This window comes from Capricornis sumatraensis, chromosome 12 (genome assembly GCF_032405125.1).
Source record: "Capricornis sumatraensis isolate serow.1 chromosome 12, serow.2, whole genome shotgun sequence".
NCBI lineage: Eukaryota > Metazoa > Chordata > Mammalia > Artiodactyla > Bovidae > Capricornis > Capricornis sumatraensis.
In genome coordinates, this window is record NC_091080.1 from 58,136,206 (window position 1) to 58,155,982 (window position 19,777).

General features: G+C 40.7%; 1 protein-coding gene across 2 annotated transcripts in view; it reads right to left on the reverse strand.

The window, feature by feature from the left end:
- The window catches only part of KLF12 (KLF transcription factor 12), a 273,389-nt gene that overhangs the window by 71,836 nt on the left and 181,776 nt on the right, over positions 1 to 19,777 (reverse strand). Inside the window, exon 4 of one of the 2 annotated variants that reach the window (XM_068984568.1) lies at positions 3,651 to 3,713. The exons of the other annotated variant lie outside the window; for it this stretch is intronic. Coding sequence (XP_068840669.1) covers positions 3,651 to 3,713 — 63 coding nt within the window. The remainder of the gene's footprint in view (positions 1 to 3,650; positions 3,714 to 19,777) is intronic. 2 annotated transcript variants of the gene reach the window in all.

A 19,777-nucleotide genomic window follows, 5' to 3' on the forward strand; every position in this document is an offset into this window, starting at 1 on the left:
AAGAAAAAATAAAAAGCTAAAAATGAGGATTTTGGAATCCTCCCACTGAGACTGGCAAGCTTGGAGCCTTAAATCAACTTCAATGTTCATTTCAGAGATATTCCCCAACAAGCCCCGCCCTGTCCTGGTCCAACCTACACATCCACACCAAACACGTTTGTACATTTCAGATTCTAGAATAGCTCTGGGGATAAAAGGGCTGAACGATGACTTGGAAACAGCCACTCCTTGTGGGTTTGGTATCAGAATATCATAGTTTTAAGCAAAAAGACCTGTGAAGAAGAAAAGTCGACCTATATATTCAACCCTCTAAGAAGATTTACCCCATTTCCCCTCATTGGCTCCTCAAGGAGCAAAATATTTTTTCCCTGTCATTATCATATGCAAGAAAAAAATAGCAAATGCTCTTAGCTGTCGGACAAAGGCAGGCATGAAACAAGAGCTGTGACACATGATACAGCGAATGAAATTCCCATGCTGAACCTCAAACACTTCATTAATCCTCAAATCAACAAATATTACTACAGTGGAATGGCAGAGAGGGGAGAGTCATTCCGACGGGCAGAGTTTATGTCTGGTCTGGATTGCTACCACTGATTAACTGAATATTAAATGAGTTGTCTGATCTCATTTTTTTATTAGGGTGCTAATATATCTTGCAAGAAGTTCTTACTGTCATTCCTTAATCCCTGATTAAGTTAGCAGATACTTATAACAGACATCTGTCACTGGACCCCTTACATCCTCATGCTTTCAGCTCCTTCCTGGTTACGTACATTTTTTTAGCCATATTTTCTTTCCATCCAGCAGGTTTGTTTGTCTTGAACAGATATTTTTTTCCACACATTTCTTCAGCTCCAGAGGAATTCTTGCCACAGGAATGAGGCCAGGGGATGGACACTGCCTCTCATATTATGCAAAGAAAAACACTACTTATAATGTTAAGCCATCTTCACTCAATAATAAGCATTGGTTTGAAACCTCAACCACAGCCACTGACATTTACAATCTACCAACTGTCATGCATTTCCTAGGCATAATTTACAGGTTCAAGTTTTTTCATCTTTTACTGAGATTTAATTGTTTATATGATGAACAATATTTTTTAACTGATTGGAGCACTTGCTGGCTTCACCCAACACCACGTATATATAGTACTTGAGGATATAACTCAAGCCAGAACCAAGTTAGTATTGAATTTGGTATCTAATTCTGTAAATTATCCCGAAACTTCTGTTTTGGAAAGAGCAACTATCACTTTCATATCCATGGCTAGCAAGAGTATTTAAAACTTTTAGATCTTCAGAGAGATTATTTCACAAAGAAATAGCAACAGTTCATCACTTAAGTAGATGTAGATGTGGGAGGATTCACTGGGCTTCTTCCTAGCTTTCCTATGTGATTTATTTCCATAAAACAGTTTCATAATATTTACATAAGAAAAATTCAAGGTAGTATATGCAACAGGATTTGTAACTAAACTCAGAACCAAATGAGTTAGAAATGTCTCCAGGTCTTTGCATCTGTGTTTTAATCAATAAATAAAGCACTTTGTCAGGACTCTGTTTTTTCTATTAATTTTGAGCCTTTACTCGAAAACCTTGGGAATCAGTTTTCTGACAATCCTTTTCCACCTTTATATTTTTTCCCCTTCCATACTGTCTGTTCCCAAACTAGTCTTAAATAAAGTTGATAATTATTCTCCTCTGGATGTTGCACTATGAACGTATCTCTTAGAGCATTATCCACATTTTATTATGTTATTTGTATTATATAATATTGTATGTTATATATATGTGACATCACACACACACTCACACACACATCCTTCAAGACAGTAAGCCCCATAAAGATAGAAACCATGTTTTATTTATCTTTCTAATCTAGTGCTTAGGAGTGTAAATAAATGATGTTGAATAAATACAAGCTGAATTTTCTCAAGGCTAGTATTAAAGATCCTTTTTGTTTTTCATGGATTACTTCTCTGGAGACAAAACTGGTTTAAACTTACTAACCAAATTATGTGCTATGAATTATGTAGGAACAAGTTATTGTTACTCTAATACTCCAGGAAGGAAAAGCAAAGAAAAGAAAATATGTTATGGACTCAGTGATCCACATTTAGCCACTGAAATATAAGCTGCAGAAACTGGGCCTCTCCCCTGACAACATGGCCCTCTACCCATTAGCTTGTGTCACTCACTTGAGCATCTCACAATCTCTATCTGTAGTGAAGTTTCTTCAGTATGATGTGCTTTGGACTAAAAAGTAAGAGCAATTTCATGTAGTCACAAAAAGGACCTGGTTTATCCCTTTCCTTTCATGTAATGGCCATCAGTGTTCTTATCCTCTCAGCTTTCCAGGTTTGACAGGGAACAATACGCTTTAGTGATTGTGAAAAATAGTGATTGTGAGGGATGCCCCAGCTTTTAGACAGTGTGTAAGCAAAAGGCTGCTTCCTCTGTATTCCATTTCCCCCTCTGTGAAAAACCAAAGCATAATATTTAACAACAAGATCAAGCTATTGTGAGGGTTAATTAGATTTAATGGGGGAAGGGAGGTGAGCTGATGAGGCACTATTCAAATTCAAAGAACCATTATTTTGTGTCTAAAAATAATCCTCATTTAGGGGTAAAATTAATTTGGAAGCTCAATCTTTGGTAATCATCTTCCTATACTTAAAAAAAAAGCCATGGTTTTTAATCAAAATCCCATTCTAACCGCAATTCAATCAAGTAAAAAATGGAGACCTGTGAATTTCCATTCACCTTTGTAGTAAGATAGTACACGATTCAATTCTTTCTGTTTTCTTTTCCCTCCCCCCTCCCTTCCTTCACTTCTTCCTTTCTTTTTCTGAAGATATACTATGTGGGGAAAGGTTAATTTTGGAGAATGAAGTAATGTAAACAAATACAGATTTTATTAATAAAACTATAATGAGTTTTGTTCATTTTATATGAAATATTTGTGAAACAGTTTAAATTTCCTCTTTAAAGAATCAGCAGTCAGGACTTCTTTGGCGGTCCAGTGGTTAAGACTCTGCACTTTCACCAGAGGGGACAAAGGCCCACGTGGCCAGAAAACAAAAAAAATTAGTAATCAATATTCTGTGGTTAAAATAACTTTTCAGGTTATTTCTGGTAAGTTTCATCTCTATTTCTGTTCAAGTGAAAGATCTTCATATTCCCCAAATTAAAGAACAGATGCCTGGATATTTAAGGCTAAGGCCAGAAAAGGGGCATCTAAATAGTAATCATCCAAAGTAATGTAATAGATTAAATTATGAAAATTTTCATGAGAAACAGAAGTTGGTATCTGAGAAAAATCTGAGCTGTCTAAATCTTACTAAAAAACATAGCGTCTTCAAAAAATGGGACACAATTCTTTAAAAATGTCACAGTCGATAATCCTGGGAAATATGCCGTATCTGTTTGGAAAAAAATGTTGCACTCAGTTTTTGGTGAACGAAGACTTTTGGCTAGAAAGAAACTCTATTCATGTTTGTTTAGAATTTTCCAAAAGGAAAGGGAAATAATGTAACTCAAGCAGTAGAAATATATTCTCTACAGAGAACCAGGAATAATTGACACAGTCCTATTAAAAATTCCCATAGAACTTATAAATTCTCATCACTTTGACTGTATACTCACCAAGCAAACTTCTGATTATTCATTCGATTTCCCCGGACCCTTGATACTGGGGACGGATGTACCCTGTAGTAGGCAGATGAGAATAATCCAGTCATTAAAAAAGCATTTTCCTGATTACAATTGAACAAAAAGTGATCTGGCTTATAAATGATCTCTTTCAGATTAGCTTAACGTAAAATGGCCCACAACATAAGCACCTCGTAGTAAATGAATGCAGTTTGATTCCTATCCCTACAGACCTGCCGTCTTTTGCACCACTTTTAACATAACAAGCATTTGTCACAATGTTCCCTGTGAAGATCCCTCAAAGCAGGACCAGTTTTAATAAACTGATTCATTCATTCAGTCCAACAAAAAGTTACTGTTGCCAACCTAATCCCTGCCAGGTTTAGGAGTGCATAAAAATAACATAAGGTCTAATGCTGACCCTCAACAAGCCCTTTCTGCTACCTGTTCCCACAAGGACGACACAAAGAGACAGTCTTAAAGTACACATTCCCTCAGTTAACTTCTAGATTTAAAGCCCTAAAGTAACATAGCAAAGGAGATCAGCATACACCCTCCCCAAATATGTTACTTTGCCATAATGACTGTTTTGATTTGAAGGCAGTCACAAACACAAACACGGCAAGAGGTCTCTACCTTTCCTCTATAAGGAAATTTTAATTTGTAAAGGCCTTCCATCCAACTATCCCCATCTCAGGAAAAGGAGTACAACATACAACTCGTCCCCAGAAATGGTATTGAGATGAGCTGGCATAAACAACCCTTATTTACCATTAGTTTCCCCCCATACACTTCCTTGCTACCTCGCTAAAATGTAGCCCCCTAGATGCCCAGACTCCCTTGTATTTTGACAAAGCAATACTCCACAATTTTTTTTGCCTTTGTTAAAGTGGTATATAAGCCCCCAATTCTAACCACCCCTTTGAATTACTCATCACTGAGTATTCCTGCAAGCATGAATGCATGTTTTATGTGTAAATAAACTGTTTTTTCCTCTAGCTAATCTACCTATTGTCAGTTTAATCTGCACACCTTCAGACACTAAACTTGAGAGGGCAGAGGAAAAAATTAACCCCCATGCCTTATACTACTGTGCTGTGCTAAGACACTTCAAGTCAGGTCTGACTCTTCGCAACCCAATGGACTGTAGCCTGCCAGACGGCACTTTGCACTCAGAAGGTGTATTTCTTCCAACAGCCCTCCTCTGTCCATGGAATTTTCCAGGCAAAAATACTGGAGTGGGGTGCTGGCCCCTTATAGTAACTTCATCCAAATGAAGGATGGGTGAGTAGTTACTTTTAGGGGAAAGGTCTTCTATATGTGATGCTCTCTAGCCAGGCTTTGAAGGAGACCATATCAGTTCAAACCTTTAGCTAAATAATGGGGGAAAGACAGTCAAGACCATATTGTTGACAAGCTCCTTGGGCTGGAGTCATCCACTGGAAATGCTTGAAATTTCTAGGAACTGCTGATGTCTTCCACGCAGGAGTTAGCTACTGGAGCTTCATGAACCTCCACCTCTTTGTGGGTCACTTACTGGTAGCACAATTTGCTCCACTTCCAGTCCCCATGGCCAGCTTCCTGCTTTCTTCTCTCCTTACCAGGTACTTGTGAGATGTAGGCAGTGTTTAGGCTGGTGCTCTCTTTACCCTTTAGATCTCAGTCATTACTCTTATTCACAAGACAAGAAAGTAAACCGGGATTCTAAATAGGCCTTAAAGTCCAGTTAGAATCAAGAGCCCCAAGGTTCATTAGAATCCCCATTCTCCACGGTTGCTCAATGAGTGAGAATCATTTCAAAACAGACAAAACAGTTCTAGCCCCTCTGAAGGGCCAAATCCAGTCTTTCTGTAAATCCAGAGCCAGACTGCACTTTGCACTCAGAAGGCTTATTTCTTCCACCATCCCTTATTAACATTCTTTTCCTCACAGCCCTTCTCAATGGCTGCTGCAGCTGAGCTGCTCAGCACAGAGTTCCTGCTCCATGTAGGGGAGGGGATGTTAATTATGCAGAAAGATGGAGAGCAGCCAGACAGCCCCTCTGGTGAACTGTCTCATTCAAGTACGGACCACTTCCTGCTGTTTTGCAGCTACAAGGATCACCTGTTGGTCTTGGCATTCGGCCAACCTGGGGCCTAGCGGAAATGACAGACTCAGCTAGAAATGAAAGCCAGCTCATATTCCAGTACCCCAAATTGGGGACAGAGTGAACAAACATGCAATAAAAATGCACAAGAGTTACACACAAGGTAACAAGGCTCTTTTTTCCCCTGCTCTGCTTTTTTTTCTTTCAGTCTGTCTGCTTGAAATACAATCATGAAAATGGAAGAAGTGTGAGCCAAAAAATGTCTGTCCAGTTAAAGTCCCCTGACCTAGGGGAAAATGAAGGAAATCCTCTTGAGCCTTGCCTACATTCCCCCTGGGGTGTACGAATCCTACTGCCTGAATACAGTTTTAACAAGTAATAGCCCAAATACCGGAGAAGGCACTGGCAACCCACTCCAGTACTCTTGCCTGGAGACTCCCAGGGACGGAGGAGCCTGGTAGGCTGCCATCTATGGGGTCGCACAGAGTCGGCACGACTGAAGTGACTTAGCTTAATCTAACTTTCAGTCATCATGATAATTCTACGAGGTGAAGTTTGATAGTATAGAAATATTCTCTCACTAACGCATCTCACTGCATGTATCAGTGGGAAAAAAATGGGTCTATTTAACCTACAGCGGGGCTTCCCAGGTAAGGCAGTGGTAAAGAATCTGCCTGCCAATACAGGAGACACAGGGGACTGTGGTTTGATCCCTGGGTTGGGAAGATTCCATGCAGTAGGAAATGGCAACCTGTTCCAGTATTCCTGCCTGGAGAATCCCATGGACAGAGAAGCCTGGTGGGGTACAGTCCATGGGGCTGCAAAGAGTCAGACATGCAACCGAGCACAAAAACACACGCAACTTACAGTACAATGTTCTCTAGGTAATTGTATCTTTTAGCAAAACTCTACTGACCCATAGATCAAACTCTATAAGCAGATAATTTTTGTTAATGGTTTAACCTCTTCAAATAATTCCTGATTTTTTATAGTGATCAAATCATTATAAAGCTTTTTACATCAAAATGGTAAAATAAGAAAGGTTTTTTCCCTTCCCGAAGTGAGTACATTGATAACTCGGAGCTTACTTTATCTGAGGAAAGTAGACCATAAATTTGCATTTCAGCTACTTGCCAAATTTCATTTCTTCAAAGAAATATGCTGTATTTCTGTGTGCTCTGTCTTTAAGTGGTGACACTTCTTACCATCGCCTACCTTCTTTCCACATATAGCAGCCAGGCAGGTAGCAAAGTCAAAATCCCAGTAGGAGAAACCACCGTCTAATCTGCATGTCATGCATTATTCATGACCTCCTGATTCCTGCACCTGCATCTAGGCAGGAAGCTTGCAGGGCATGTTCATTACTCTTAGCCTCACACAGGCTCCATTACTGCTAAGCCACTTTGTTCTCTAAGTGAGGGTTTCAGGCCTTAGTACTAACCACTGGATAGGGAAAGAAAAAAAAAAAATCACCAGGCTGCAGGAAAGGGCAAGGTCCGTTGTTGTATTACATGCATTCAATCCTACAACATGCTCTTCTAAGACTGACAGTTTATGTCAGATGGAAATGCTCCTATTTGGTGATTTACATTACACAAAAAAGGAAGCTATAACATTAAGGCCATGTACACCAACTGTTCTATTTATATACACTTACTCATCTGAGGCAGACAGCATGTTTATAATTTTACCCAACACAAGGCTTAATTTAGCTTTCTTGCTAAGCATGTGAGAACTTTTTAGATACCTTCTTACACAAATCAGCCTTCCTTCTTTGGGTATAAGCACTGAAAGACCTGACCCTCAAATCTTGTACTGTAATGACTAACATTTATAGTTAATCAAGACAATGTGATTGCTCCTGTTTTTCAATATTTTGCTGAACCTACCTGAATGGCTGGTGGCTGGCAGAGGGGGTGTGAAACCCTGATCCCCAAGGCAGAAAAGCTGTGACAACTGAAGTACAATCTTAAGGCCCCCATTGGAATAGAAATGAAGTGCTAGCGAGAACAAGCTATGTAAGTGCCTGGGATTAAATTCCAACTCCACCATTGACCAAAGGTTTTATCTTAGGGTAAGGTACTTAACCTGTCTGCCTTTCTGTCTTCTCATCTGCACGAGTGGAGGCAATGATAGTAGCCACCTTCTAGCTCTGTGAGATTTAAGTAGTTAATAATGTTAAAGTGTTCAGAACAGTGCTAACTACCCAGAAAGCAGTCCATACATGTTAGCTATTATCACTAGTAGTGCCGAGACTGAACTGGAAAGGATATGAAGATGGAACTGGACTATCCAGTTAATTCCACAGCACTGAGAAAATGTGCTCTACAAGCCCACAGTCTTGATTACTACGCTTATATCACTTCCCTCAAGGCAAGGAAATAAAGAGAAATAAACACCTATGGAGTAACATGAACCAAATACTGTGGTTTCTAAGGTATGGCTTCCTCTCTGGAATCTCATTTTGTCTGTTCTTTATGGACAATAGCCCACTAGGCTCCTCTGTCCATGGGATTCTCCAGGCAAGAATACTGAAGTGGGTTGCCATGCCCTCCTCCAGGGGATCTTCCTGACTTAGGGATCAAACCCATCTCTCTCACATCTCCTGCACTGGGAGGCGGGTTCTTTACCACTAACTGGGAAGTCCTATTAGAAGACAAATCTTCTGTAGTTTTAAGTCAGTAACCATAGCATACAAAGTCACTCTCACTTACTAAGCCCTTACTAGGTGCAGACCCTGTTAAGTATTAACTTTACTCACATTATCTTACTTTCTCCTCATCATTAATATCCACATTTCACCTTTCAGAAAAGAAAAAGTTTAGAAGAGTTAGTAACTTGCTGGAGTTGCAGGGGGAAAAAACAAAATCAGAACTTGGACACAGGTGTGAATGACCTGTCTTCCTCGAGATTATCATTCAATTCTTGGGAGCTCACATATATTCCCTCCCCTCTACCCCCGAGGCTGCAATAAAGTGAATTAGCACCAGGGGCCTTAATGAACCTCAGCCTTTATTTAAGCCCAACTGAACATTCTACAGTATGAGTAGATGGTCTTCCTGGCCTAAAACTGGCACCGAGCTAAATATTAAGCTTTCAGGGACTCATGAGAAATAGCATCACAGTCATATACTTTGTTCTTCCTTTAACTCTTTGTGAAAATTTCTTGTTATTAGTGTTACCATTTAAATATATAATGTACAACACATGAGTTCAGCTGATCCTGCTCACAGCACCAACTGCCTCGCTGTTCACACTATCTGCGCTATTCCCTGAACCCAGGGTAGGCAAGGCGTGAGCTAAGAGGCTGGAAGCGGACACGAGCAGCCCTAACGAACTGAAGACACATTTATTCTCTCCTGGTTGATGCAGTAGCCATAACATAACCATAATGGAGCCACGACACAGCTTCATATAACATAACCATGATGTTGCCTCGGTGGAGCCCTATACAGCAGCAGCCAGGGCTTTCATGATGAAGCTCATACCAGCACACTGCACGAAACAGTCCGTGACCAAGCAAGGAGCTCGTGATGTGCGTGCACAGTGGTGTAAGTGATCTCAGCAGCTACACAGCCCTGCAAAGTCACTGTTCACAGAACATGGGGTGAGAGAGCATGACCGGCGCCATCTTGTTCACTTCCCTACTATGTGTCAGCTGGAGATGGTAAAAGGAATCCGCTTCCTCACTTCCCATTTTCCTGAGAATCCAATCCCATTCAGTTTGTGACCACAGGTGTCTGATGAAACCACCTCTGTTATGGTCATTAATGGCCTCCATGTTTTCAGAGTTAATGGGTCAGTCTCAGTTCTCGTCTTCTCAAACTCTCCACAGTGACTCACCTAACTGATTACTCCATCCTTGACCCTACTCAGCATCAGTGACATTTTTCCAGTCTTTTTCCTCCTCTTTTTTTTCCTTTGCCTGAGCCTCTTCCTCCCATTCTTCTGAACTCTAAATGTCAGCATTGTCTGGGGATCACTTTCTCATGATTTTTCTATACACTGTTTCAACTCACTCCCTAGATGAAGGAGTCTCCAACATAGCCCCCTCATACCCCTGATCATCTCATCCATCTCTAGGCCCTAGTTACCATCCATACAACAATATCTCCAAGATTTCGATCTCTAGTCCTGTCCCCAAAGCAGTGCCAGACAGGTTTTTTGAATCCTAACCAACTTTACCCTTTAAAAAAAACATTCCTTTCCATACCTTCCCAGGCTCAAAAATGGCAGCTTCATTTACCTGGTTGCAATCCTGAAATAGTACTTGAGTCATTCATGCTCTCATGCCCTATATGTTAGAGAGGCTAATTAATACTGAGAAAAATCAGAATAAATTATTTCAGAGACCCAAAATTATTTATTGTGAGAATTGCTTATCTAGTAAGATTAGAGATTTTCAACACAAGATCCAGAGAAATTATTATATACACATATTTTCTCTTCTTAAATTCACTTTCATCCTTTTTTAAACTTTTAAATTTTATATTGGATTATAGATAATTAACAATGTTGTCACAGTTTCAGGTGCACAGCACTTTTCTCCTATTATGTAATTAAGAGCCTATACTTTCTTCCATATATTGATGCAATTATTTGAAAAAATACACACTTTAACAACTCGGTTTGCTACATCTGTGGAAGAAAGGATTAATCTAGAAATAACTCTACAATTATTTGTAAGTATAGAATTTTCCTATGTAGAATCACAGGAAAGATCATTTTAAAGTAATTCTTGTTATTCCTGTTTATTTACACAAAGTTACAATGAATACAAGTTCTCATGACTGTTCAGGTTACTCAGGATGATTTCATCATAATATATTATATACACACACATACACACACACTAGTTTTGACCAAAAAAAGCAGGAGCATGACTCCAGTATTTAAACTAAGTAGGTCCTTTCTGTTCTTAGTTTTCATCAAGTCAATGATAAGATGACCATTAGGAATGTCATATATTGTCTAAAAGCTCTTTTTCCCCTCATTATACTTAATTCACTCTCTATGCAGAGCTACTGATATTATTTTTAGAAGTGAAAGTGAAATTCACTCAGTTGTGTCTGACTCTTTGCGACCCCATGGACTATACAGTCCATGGGATTCTCCAGCCCAGAATACTGGAGTGGGTAGCTGGTCCCTTCTCCAGGACATCTTCCCAATCCAGGGATTGAACCCAGGTCTCCTGCATTGCAGGCGGAGTCTTTATCAGCTAAGCCACAAGGGAAGAGTAGGCTGAATTTAAATATCATACAGAATTAACATAATCATTTCTTCATTGTTAATTAATTTTAATAGGAAAAATTTTATTAAAAATACTGTGTTTTAGGATTTCTCTGACAGTCCAGTGGTTAAGACTTCACCTTCCAACACAGGAGTATAGATTCGATCCCTGGTCAGGAAGCTAAGATTCCACATGCCTCAGGCCATAAAAACAGTAACATAAAACAGAAACAATATTGTAACAAATACAATAAAGATTTTTAAAATGGTCCATATAAAAAAACCCCAAAACTTTAATAGTGACACTGAAGGTTCTCCTCCTTCCCTTTTGCCCTGGGATACTGAATGCTCAACTCTAAGAAGCTGGCCCCAACCTTTAGGTCTAGGTCAACTAGCTGGAAGTTCTGATAGCCTGGGGGTCCTTGGCACACACTGACTGAAGATTACATTTGTTGATATGTTTAATTTCTGTTGTCTGTCTCTCCAAGTAGATGATGTGCTCTAGGAGGACAAGGGAGCTTTTCTCTTTTCACTCACTGTCATAACTCCTTTACCTGCCATGCAGTAGGTATCCAATAAATAACTGCTGGAGTGTTAGCCCCATTTCCCTACTAGACCAGAACTATTAGGACAGATGGCAATGGCTGTGTGTGTGCTCAGTTGGGTCCAACTCTTTGCAACCCTATGGACTGTAGTCTCCTCTGACTATGGGATTTCCCAGGCAAGAATACTAGAGTGAGTTGCCATTTCCTCCTTCAGGGGATCTTCCCAACCCAGGGATCGAACCCATGTCTCCTGCACTGGCAGGAGGGTTATTTACCACTGAGACACCAAAGAAGCCCCATGGCAATGGCTATGTCTGCCTAAGTCACCACTGCATGCCCAGAGCTTAGCACAGTGTATACTACACACGGTAGGCATACAATAAAAACTTGTTAACCAGTGAGATGTGGAAAAAGGATAAAATATTTTAGATTCTGACATCTGAGCTATTTTGCTGAACCCATCCAGAGCACCTAGAGCTTCAATGTGCTCAGTCGCTCAGTCATGGCCAACTCTTTGTGACCCCATGGACTGTAACCCACCAGGCTCCTCTGTCCATGGAATGCTCCAGGCAAGAGTACTGGAGTGGGCTGTCATTTCCTTCTCCAAGAGTTTCAATAATTGATTAATATTAACTAAATTCAATACAGTTTACTCAACAGCTACTATCTACTGAAGTGTTGTGGAGAAGAGGGAATCTTTGCCTTCAGGCTGTTTGCAATCTGGTTGAAATAAATAGGTAGCAACTATCATAAATTAGTGTAGGAAAATTAAAAGGGATTTTAAGTTTTACTGGAGTGAAGAAGAGGTTAAAATTAATTCCAACTATAAAATAACAGAAAAGTTTTTGAGGAGAAGACCTTTAGGCTGGGCATGAAGGAAAAGCAAAAATTTCATCACTAGAAGTGGATGATTGCAGGGACTTCCCTGGTGGTCCAATGGTTAAGACTTTGCCTTCCAATGCAGGGAATAGGGGTTCAATCTTTGGTCAGGGAGCTAAGATCCCATGTGCCTCATGGCCAGAAAATCAAAATATAAAACAGAAGCAATACTGTAGCAAATTCAATAAAGGCTTTAAAAATGGTCCACATTAAAAACAAAAAATCTTCAAAAAAAAAAGTGAATGAGGGCTTCCCTGGTGGTACAAATGTTGAGGATCCATCTGCCAATGCAGGGGACAGGGGTTCAATCTCTGCTTTGGGAAGATCCCACATGCAGCATGGCAACTAAGCCCGTGCGCCAGAATTACTAAGCCATGGCTCTCGAGTCCTTGAGCCACAACTACTGATCCGGCATGCTGCAACCACTGAAGCCTCTGCACTTAGAGCCCATGCTTGGCAGCAAGTAAGCCACTACAAGGAGACGCCATGCACCTCAGCTAGAAAGCAGTTCCCGCTCGCCGCAACTACAGATCAAAACCTGAGCTCAGCAATGAAGATTCAGTGCAGCCACAAATAAATACACACACACACACACACACACACACACACATAATGTTTAGAGGGAATGATGGTAGGAAGATACTCCCAAAGAGGAGCATGAATTGAAGTCGTGAAGTGAAAGAAAAGATATGTCTGGGGGAGCGAATTTCTTAGAAAAATTAGGGAGAGAGGAGCTAGATTATTAAGACAGGTGTCGAACACAGATCAATAATAAATGTCTGGATAAGGAACTAGTAACTGGGACAGTCAGTTGTAGAACAGTATCAATCTTTCCTCTCCTGGGCAAAGCCTTGTATACATCACATTTATGTTTAATTTAAGCAATATTTATTGCATACCTATTATTTACTCATGAATTCAAATATTACTTGAACAGCTATTATGCCACTGTTCTAGGCTCTTATGTACAGTGAGCTGTGCTATGATAGAGGCTGTCATTACACATCTATTAAGACATTATACACCTATTAAGCAATGATGAAACTAGACAGTGTATTAAAACGCAGATACATCATTTTGCCAACAAAGGTCCATCTAGTCAAAGCTATGTTTTTTTCTTTTTCCAGGAGTCACGTATGGATGTAAGAGTTGGACCATAAAGAAAGCTGAGCACTGAAGAACTGACGCTTATAAATTGTGGTGTTGGAGAAGACTCTTCAGGGTTCCTTGAACAGCAAAATCAAACCAGTCAATCCTAAAGGAAATCAGCCTTGCATATTCATTGGAAGGAGTGATGCTGAAGCTGAACTCCAATACATAGGCCACCTCATGTGAAGTGCCAACTCACTGGAAAACACTGTGATGCTGGGAAAGATAGAGGGCAGGAGGAAAAGTGGGTGACAGAGTCTGGTAAGACAGCTGGATGGCATCAATGACTCAACGGACATGAGTTTGAGCAAACTCGGGGGATGGTGAAGGGCAGGAAAGCATGGCGTGCTGCAGTTCATGCGGTTGCAAAGAGTCAGACACAACTTGGCCAACTGAACAACAACAACAACGCTAAGACATGATTCCTGATGTCAGGGAGCCTACAGCAGGTCATGAGTTCAGACAAATGATTGGCCATCAAGGTGCAGTGTAATAACTGCCCATGGGAACAGATAGCAAGGGCACTGGAATTAAGCTTTGGAGCAGACAGAGATGTTTTCTTTGGGTTATATATAAGGTACATTTTAAAGGAGAAGTTTCTCAGCTATGGAAGAGGAAAGGGGCATCTAAAGATATGAAGAGGCTCAGAAAGGTGTAAAGAGTCACAGCAAAACTACAGATTGTGCAGAGTGTCGAGGGTTGGCAGGCCTAGAGGGCAGGAAATTATATAGTAACAGGGAACCACGGAGATTCCCCATATATGGAGAGAAAGCTGAACTCATGGGATCTCATGACCAAGATTAAGAGGCTTAGTCATCTTTACTCTTTCTTGCATGTCAAAAAAAACACAACCCCAATAATCTGTTTTTCCTTCAGTACTACCTTTGGCAGCAAATGGCACCAACACCCATAGTGTAAACCACACGGCAGCCGAGTAGCCATCCTGGACTGAGTCTGTCTTCCCACATCCAGCCCGTCTGCTCCATCCTGTCCACTCGGCATTCTCACAGCCACTAACCTGTTGTAACCCACTCTTCTCTCCTGCCATCCCTACTCTCTAAACCACCTCCTCCTCAAGCCACGTTTTTGCACTAGCGCCATGGTGATATTTTTAAAAAGCAAACCTGTTTTTTCCTGCTCCATCATCCCTTTAGAGGCTTTTCATTGGTCTTGAAATAGACCCAAATTTCAACATGGCCTAAATGCCTACAATTGGGTTCCTGCCTACCTCTCTGGTTTCACTTTCCAACAATATCCCCCTGACTACTGCTTTCTGTGATCCTGTCACCCTCGTCCCCTTTCACAGTTTTGGTGCCTTTGGTCATGTTGTTCCCTTTCTATAGGATCCGGGCAGGCCCTCCGCTTCTTCATCTAGAACTCTGACTCCTCAGCTCAGAGAGCTCATCACGTTCCCTGACTCACCAGCCTGCAGTACATCCATGCTATGGGCCCACCACTCTGCATCTGTCCTTCTTCTCAGGCTTGTGTTTATACATGCATGCAATTACTCAATGAGAAGCAGAAACAATTTTCTCCTTAGCTCTCCACTATATGCCCCGTATCAGACCCTCCATCTGGTACAATTAAATGTTGCTCTACAAATTGAAGGAGATGATGAGAGTAGTAATAGTAGCTTTTTTATTTTCCATGAGTTTTGTCCTTTCAATAATCTGAAAAGATAGATAAGGAAATGAACATAATAATCTTACACATATTTAGATTAATATGCATTTATTTTCATATTTAATATGCCTTTAATATTTATATATGAAGGTGAAGGTGCTGGAGAAGACTTTTGAGAGTCCCTTGGACTGCAAGAAGATCAAACCAGTCAATCCTAAAGGAAATCAGTCCTGAATATTCACTGGAAGGACTGATCCTAAAGCTGAAGCTCCAATATTTTGGCCACATAATGGGAAGAGCCAATTCACTGGAAAAGATCCTGATGCTGGGAAAGATTGAGGGTGAGAAGAGAAGAGGCAACAGAGGATTGAGGTGGTTGGAAGGCATCACTGACTCAATGGACATGAGTTTGAGCAAACTCCAGGAGAGTGAAGGGCACAGAAACATGGTGTGCTGAAGTCCATGGGATTGCAAAGACTTGGATACAATTTAGCAACTGAACATCAACAGCCTTTCAGAGTCCTGGGCAGGCGCATATAGTGTTCTGTGGGAAACAGCTCCAGCCTTTTCTATGAATCACCTGTGCCAATAGGGTCAGAGATGGTGTGAGACACAAGTGGGTTCCTTTCTGTATATTTAATATATATGATAGGGGCTTTCCAAGTGGTGCTAGTGGTAAAGAACCCGCCTGTCAAAGCAGGAGACATAAGAGATGTGGTTTCAATCTCTGAGTCAGGAAGATCCCCTGGAGGAGGAAATGGCAACCCACCCCAGTATTCTTGCATGGAGAACCGCCAAGGACAGAGGAGCCTAGAAGGTTACAATCCATAGGGTCACAAAGAATCGGACATGACTGAAGTGACTTAGCAGGCATACATACACATGACAAAAAGCAAAGCAGAAGAGACAATGAAGAAAATAAATGTGCTCTGGGTCTTGTCTCCTTTGACCCCACATGAGATGGGCTCTCTGGACCCTGTGTGAGCCCGTGCCCAGCACAATGTGAGCCCAGGCCCCATCCAGGGCCAAGAAGCCAAAGCAGATGTTTCTATCACTTCCTCATTGCTGGAGAAATTCGTGGAAAATCATTGGACCTTGTGGAGAGACTGCTGAATTTCAAATGAAGCCTGCTACTGCTAAGTAGCTTCAGTCGTGCCAGATTCTATGCGACCCCACAGACGGCAACCCACCAGGCTCCACCATCCCTGGGAGTCTCCAGGCAAGAACACTGGAGTGGGTTGCCATTTCCTTCTCCAATGCATGAAAGTGAAAAGTGAAAGTGAAGTCGCTCAGCTGTGTCTAACTCTTCGAGACCCCATGGACTGCAGCCCACCAGGCTCCTCCATCCATGGGACTTTCCAGGCAAGAGTACCTGCTGAATTTCAAATGAAGCCTACAGTTCAGTTAATATTGTTAAACCAATAATAATTTTTTTGGTTTGGACCATTGCACTATGGTTTAGGTAAGACAGAAACCACAGAGAAGTCAAATGGATTCTCGACAGTATTTTTGCAACTTTTAAATATTAAATTTTTAAAAAATTAAAATTATTTTAAAATAAGCCATTTCTAAAATGCTATTCCTTTACTGGGGTAAGAATATAAGCAATACAAGTCTTCTAAGAACTCCTTTTTCCCTGGTTCATTTCATGCTTTTCAACAGTTTGATATTATCTATAGCAGTCATTTTATGAATTTATATAAAGTCTATATCTCTCTGTGTACACTCTCACATGGCTTTGGGGGGGGGTAATTAAACTCATCAATCAGCAATTCTACTGCTTTTACCATCATAGTTTTCATGCACTGGGTAGAGAATTACTAGTAACAGGTAGGTTGAAAAGTGGTAGAAAGAAAGGAGTAGAAGAAAACAAAATGAAGTCATTTTTAAAAGGTTAATAAAAATAAAGCTGTGATGAGATTGGGGGAGGAAATTTAGGTCATGTCTACAGATCAACAACCTATATTGTAGAACTGACACTTATCCAGGTAATAGAGATTCCACATTGCTGCTCCGAGCTGAGCTACCCTGATAATTGGTTCAATTTTTCACTTCATTTTCCATGTTTATAAGTCTGACATATTATTTTTCAGCACTCAATATACGGTGCATTAAGGTTCCCATCTTTTTAATATGTGAACTGAAATGCTTTGACTCAGTCATCAGTGTGGATGGCGCTAGAGGAATTTCATGAATTGACAGGCATTCTGATTGGTAGTTATTCTATTACCCACACTGCCAATGCCTTTTATTTGGTGTGCTCTGTCAAGAAAGAGGAGTAAGTAGTTGAAGAATTACTTCAAACGCTTTTACTGCCTCTGGCTGCATTAATTCTTAGATGCCTCATTTAGGCTGGAAAAAAGAGGCAAAGTTAAAGTATGTAATGCGGGCATTTTGTCACCCCAAATTGGATCTATTACAACTCAGCACTCTCTCAAGAAGGTGTTATAGCTCACTGGGCTGCACTGTTTTTCCTTTGAGTAAGACAAAATTTTACATCGTTTGGTTCACGGGCATAATGAAAATGGCATCAAGTAGATCCTAAAGATGATAAGCCATCACGAAGAGAAAATGTAGCTTTACATTTCACTTGCAATAAAATTTCAAATGCTAGAAAAACTTCAACTTGGTAATTAAATATAACTGTTATCTCAATTTTAATGCATTTAAAAGAAATGGATTTATGGATTTGTATGTGTGCGTACAAAGCCCGACCTGCTTTACTTTAAGCAAACACTAAATAAATCAAAAGGAATGGTACCCAAGAGATGGACTCAGCATTGAATCGGAGAGCAGGCTGATCGGCAGACAGCTGTAGAGGTCGTTCTTTCACTGCCAAAACTGACGGCCAACAAACTTGGAGGACTTTAAGGGAAAAGAACCAGGAAATGACTTACTGGCTTATCCAGAGACACTTTATTTTAGAATGTGGCATCGGAGCCCAAGAGGTGCCAAACACATCCATCATTACCCACAGCATGAAAAGTACTGTGGAGACTGTCAAGAAATATATGAAATATCACACACTCACTTACCAACAAAATTGGACAGAGAGCAATGCACCCACCATATAAGCCATGCCAAATGAACCACGCCTTCTACAGCTGAACACCATCATTTACACTAATTGCATTCACATTCACCATTACCTCCTCTCCCACCATCAGCCACTGGTATTGATACTCTTTCCACTGCTTCATGTAGCACTGGCCCAAGAGACTACAGAGTTTTTCCACAGAGACACCATGGGCTAGTATTACATTAACAAAATAGGCAAGCTCAAGTGCAGCTAGTTCTGTTATTTTGGTTATTTCTGAATTCGATACAGACTGCAACATTGTTGTTCCAGTTGTTTATGAAGCGCCAGACCATGACTGTGATTGAAAAAGACAAAGAGGAAAGAACTCATTAAAGTGTATTAGGTACTATGCACTTGCCAACCAATTTACGTGATAATACAGTAATCCAAGATATGGCCTCTGACCTCGAAAACAGACTATTAGTGCAACTGGGTAAGTATCCAAGAACCTCAGAAATAATAAAATAAAAAATGTCAGTTCTCCAAATAGGAGAGCTGTCACAAGACATTAGATGATTAAACAATGGAAATATTGATTACTTTAAGAGGGTAGAAGAGAGGAAATACTACTTTAAGAAAAGGATATGGGATAGTGCTGGGTTGCCCAGGCTACATCTCCTGAGCAGCACGATGAAGCCCTCAGGCATGCAGGTGAGGATAAAAAAAGGAGCAGGGAGAAAGAGGTGGGAAAGATGAGCAGAGCATGCAGTTACCTTGGTCAGAAGTAGTTCATGCAATGGGGTGCAGCTCAGAAGGTGGAATGTCTTTCATGACTGGTGATAGACGTTTTGGAATTCTCCTTAGAAAGTGCAAAGCTGAAGGACGATTTCATTCCACAGGAGAAATGGTAACACATTAAGAATCTATCTGCAGTGGTGTGCAGATGACTAACACTCAGACAATCTTGACGATACTGTATCAGTATGGATACAAAGGGAGAAAAAGTCAAATCCAAAAGGTCCAGAGGGAATAGGGAGAAAGGAATTGATGAGATAAGATGATCTGTTGACAGTGAATAAAGGAAGGCAAAGGGAAGACTCAGTAGAGACTAAAAGAACGGCAGAAAACATGGTTCTAATTTTAGGCAGCTGGAAGGCAGACTTGCAGGCACTGGACTTGATTTTCATAAACAGAGCAGAAAACTAGCTGAGAAAGCGGGTGAGATTTCCAAAGGAAAATTACCCATGCAGAGGAGTTAAAAGGCGCTGACTCTGAGATAATTTACGGTTGAGGGCAAGAGGCAAAGGAACAATCAAGGAATTAGAAGGAGAAGCCAGTGAGATAAGAGGAAAACTAATACAAAAGAAGATCCTAGGAGAAGCAAACAGAGCTACTTTGCCTAAAAGGAGTCAGAGCGGGAACTGGAGAAGGCCCATTACATGGTCAATGGGGAACCGTCCTAAGAAAAGTTTCTTGGTAAAGCTACAGCAGTGATGAGTCTCAGGCTCTAGAGTGTTAAAAGTTTCAAAATGGGGGTAACAATCTCTAGATTCATCCACTTTGTGGTAAATTGCACTATTTAATTCTTTTT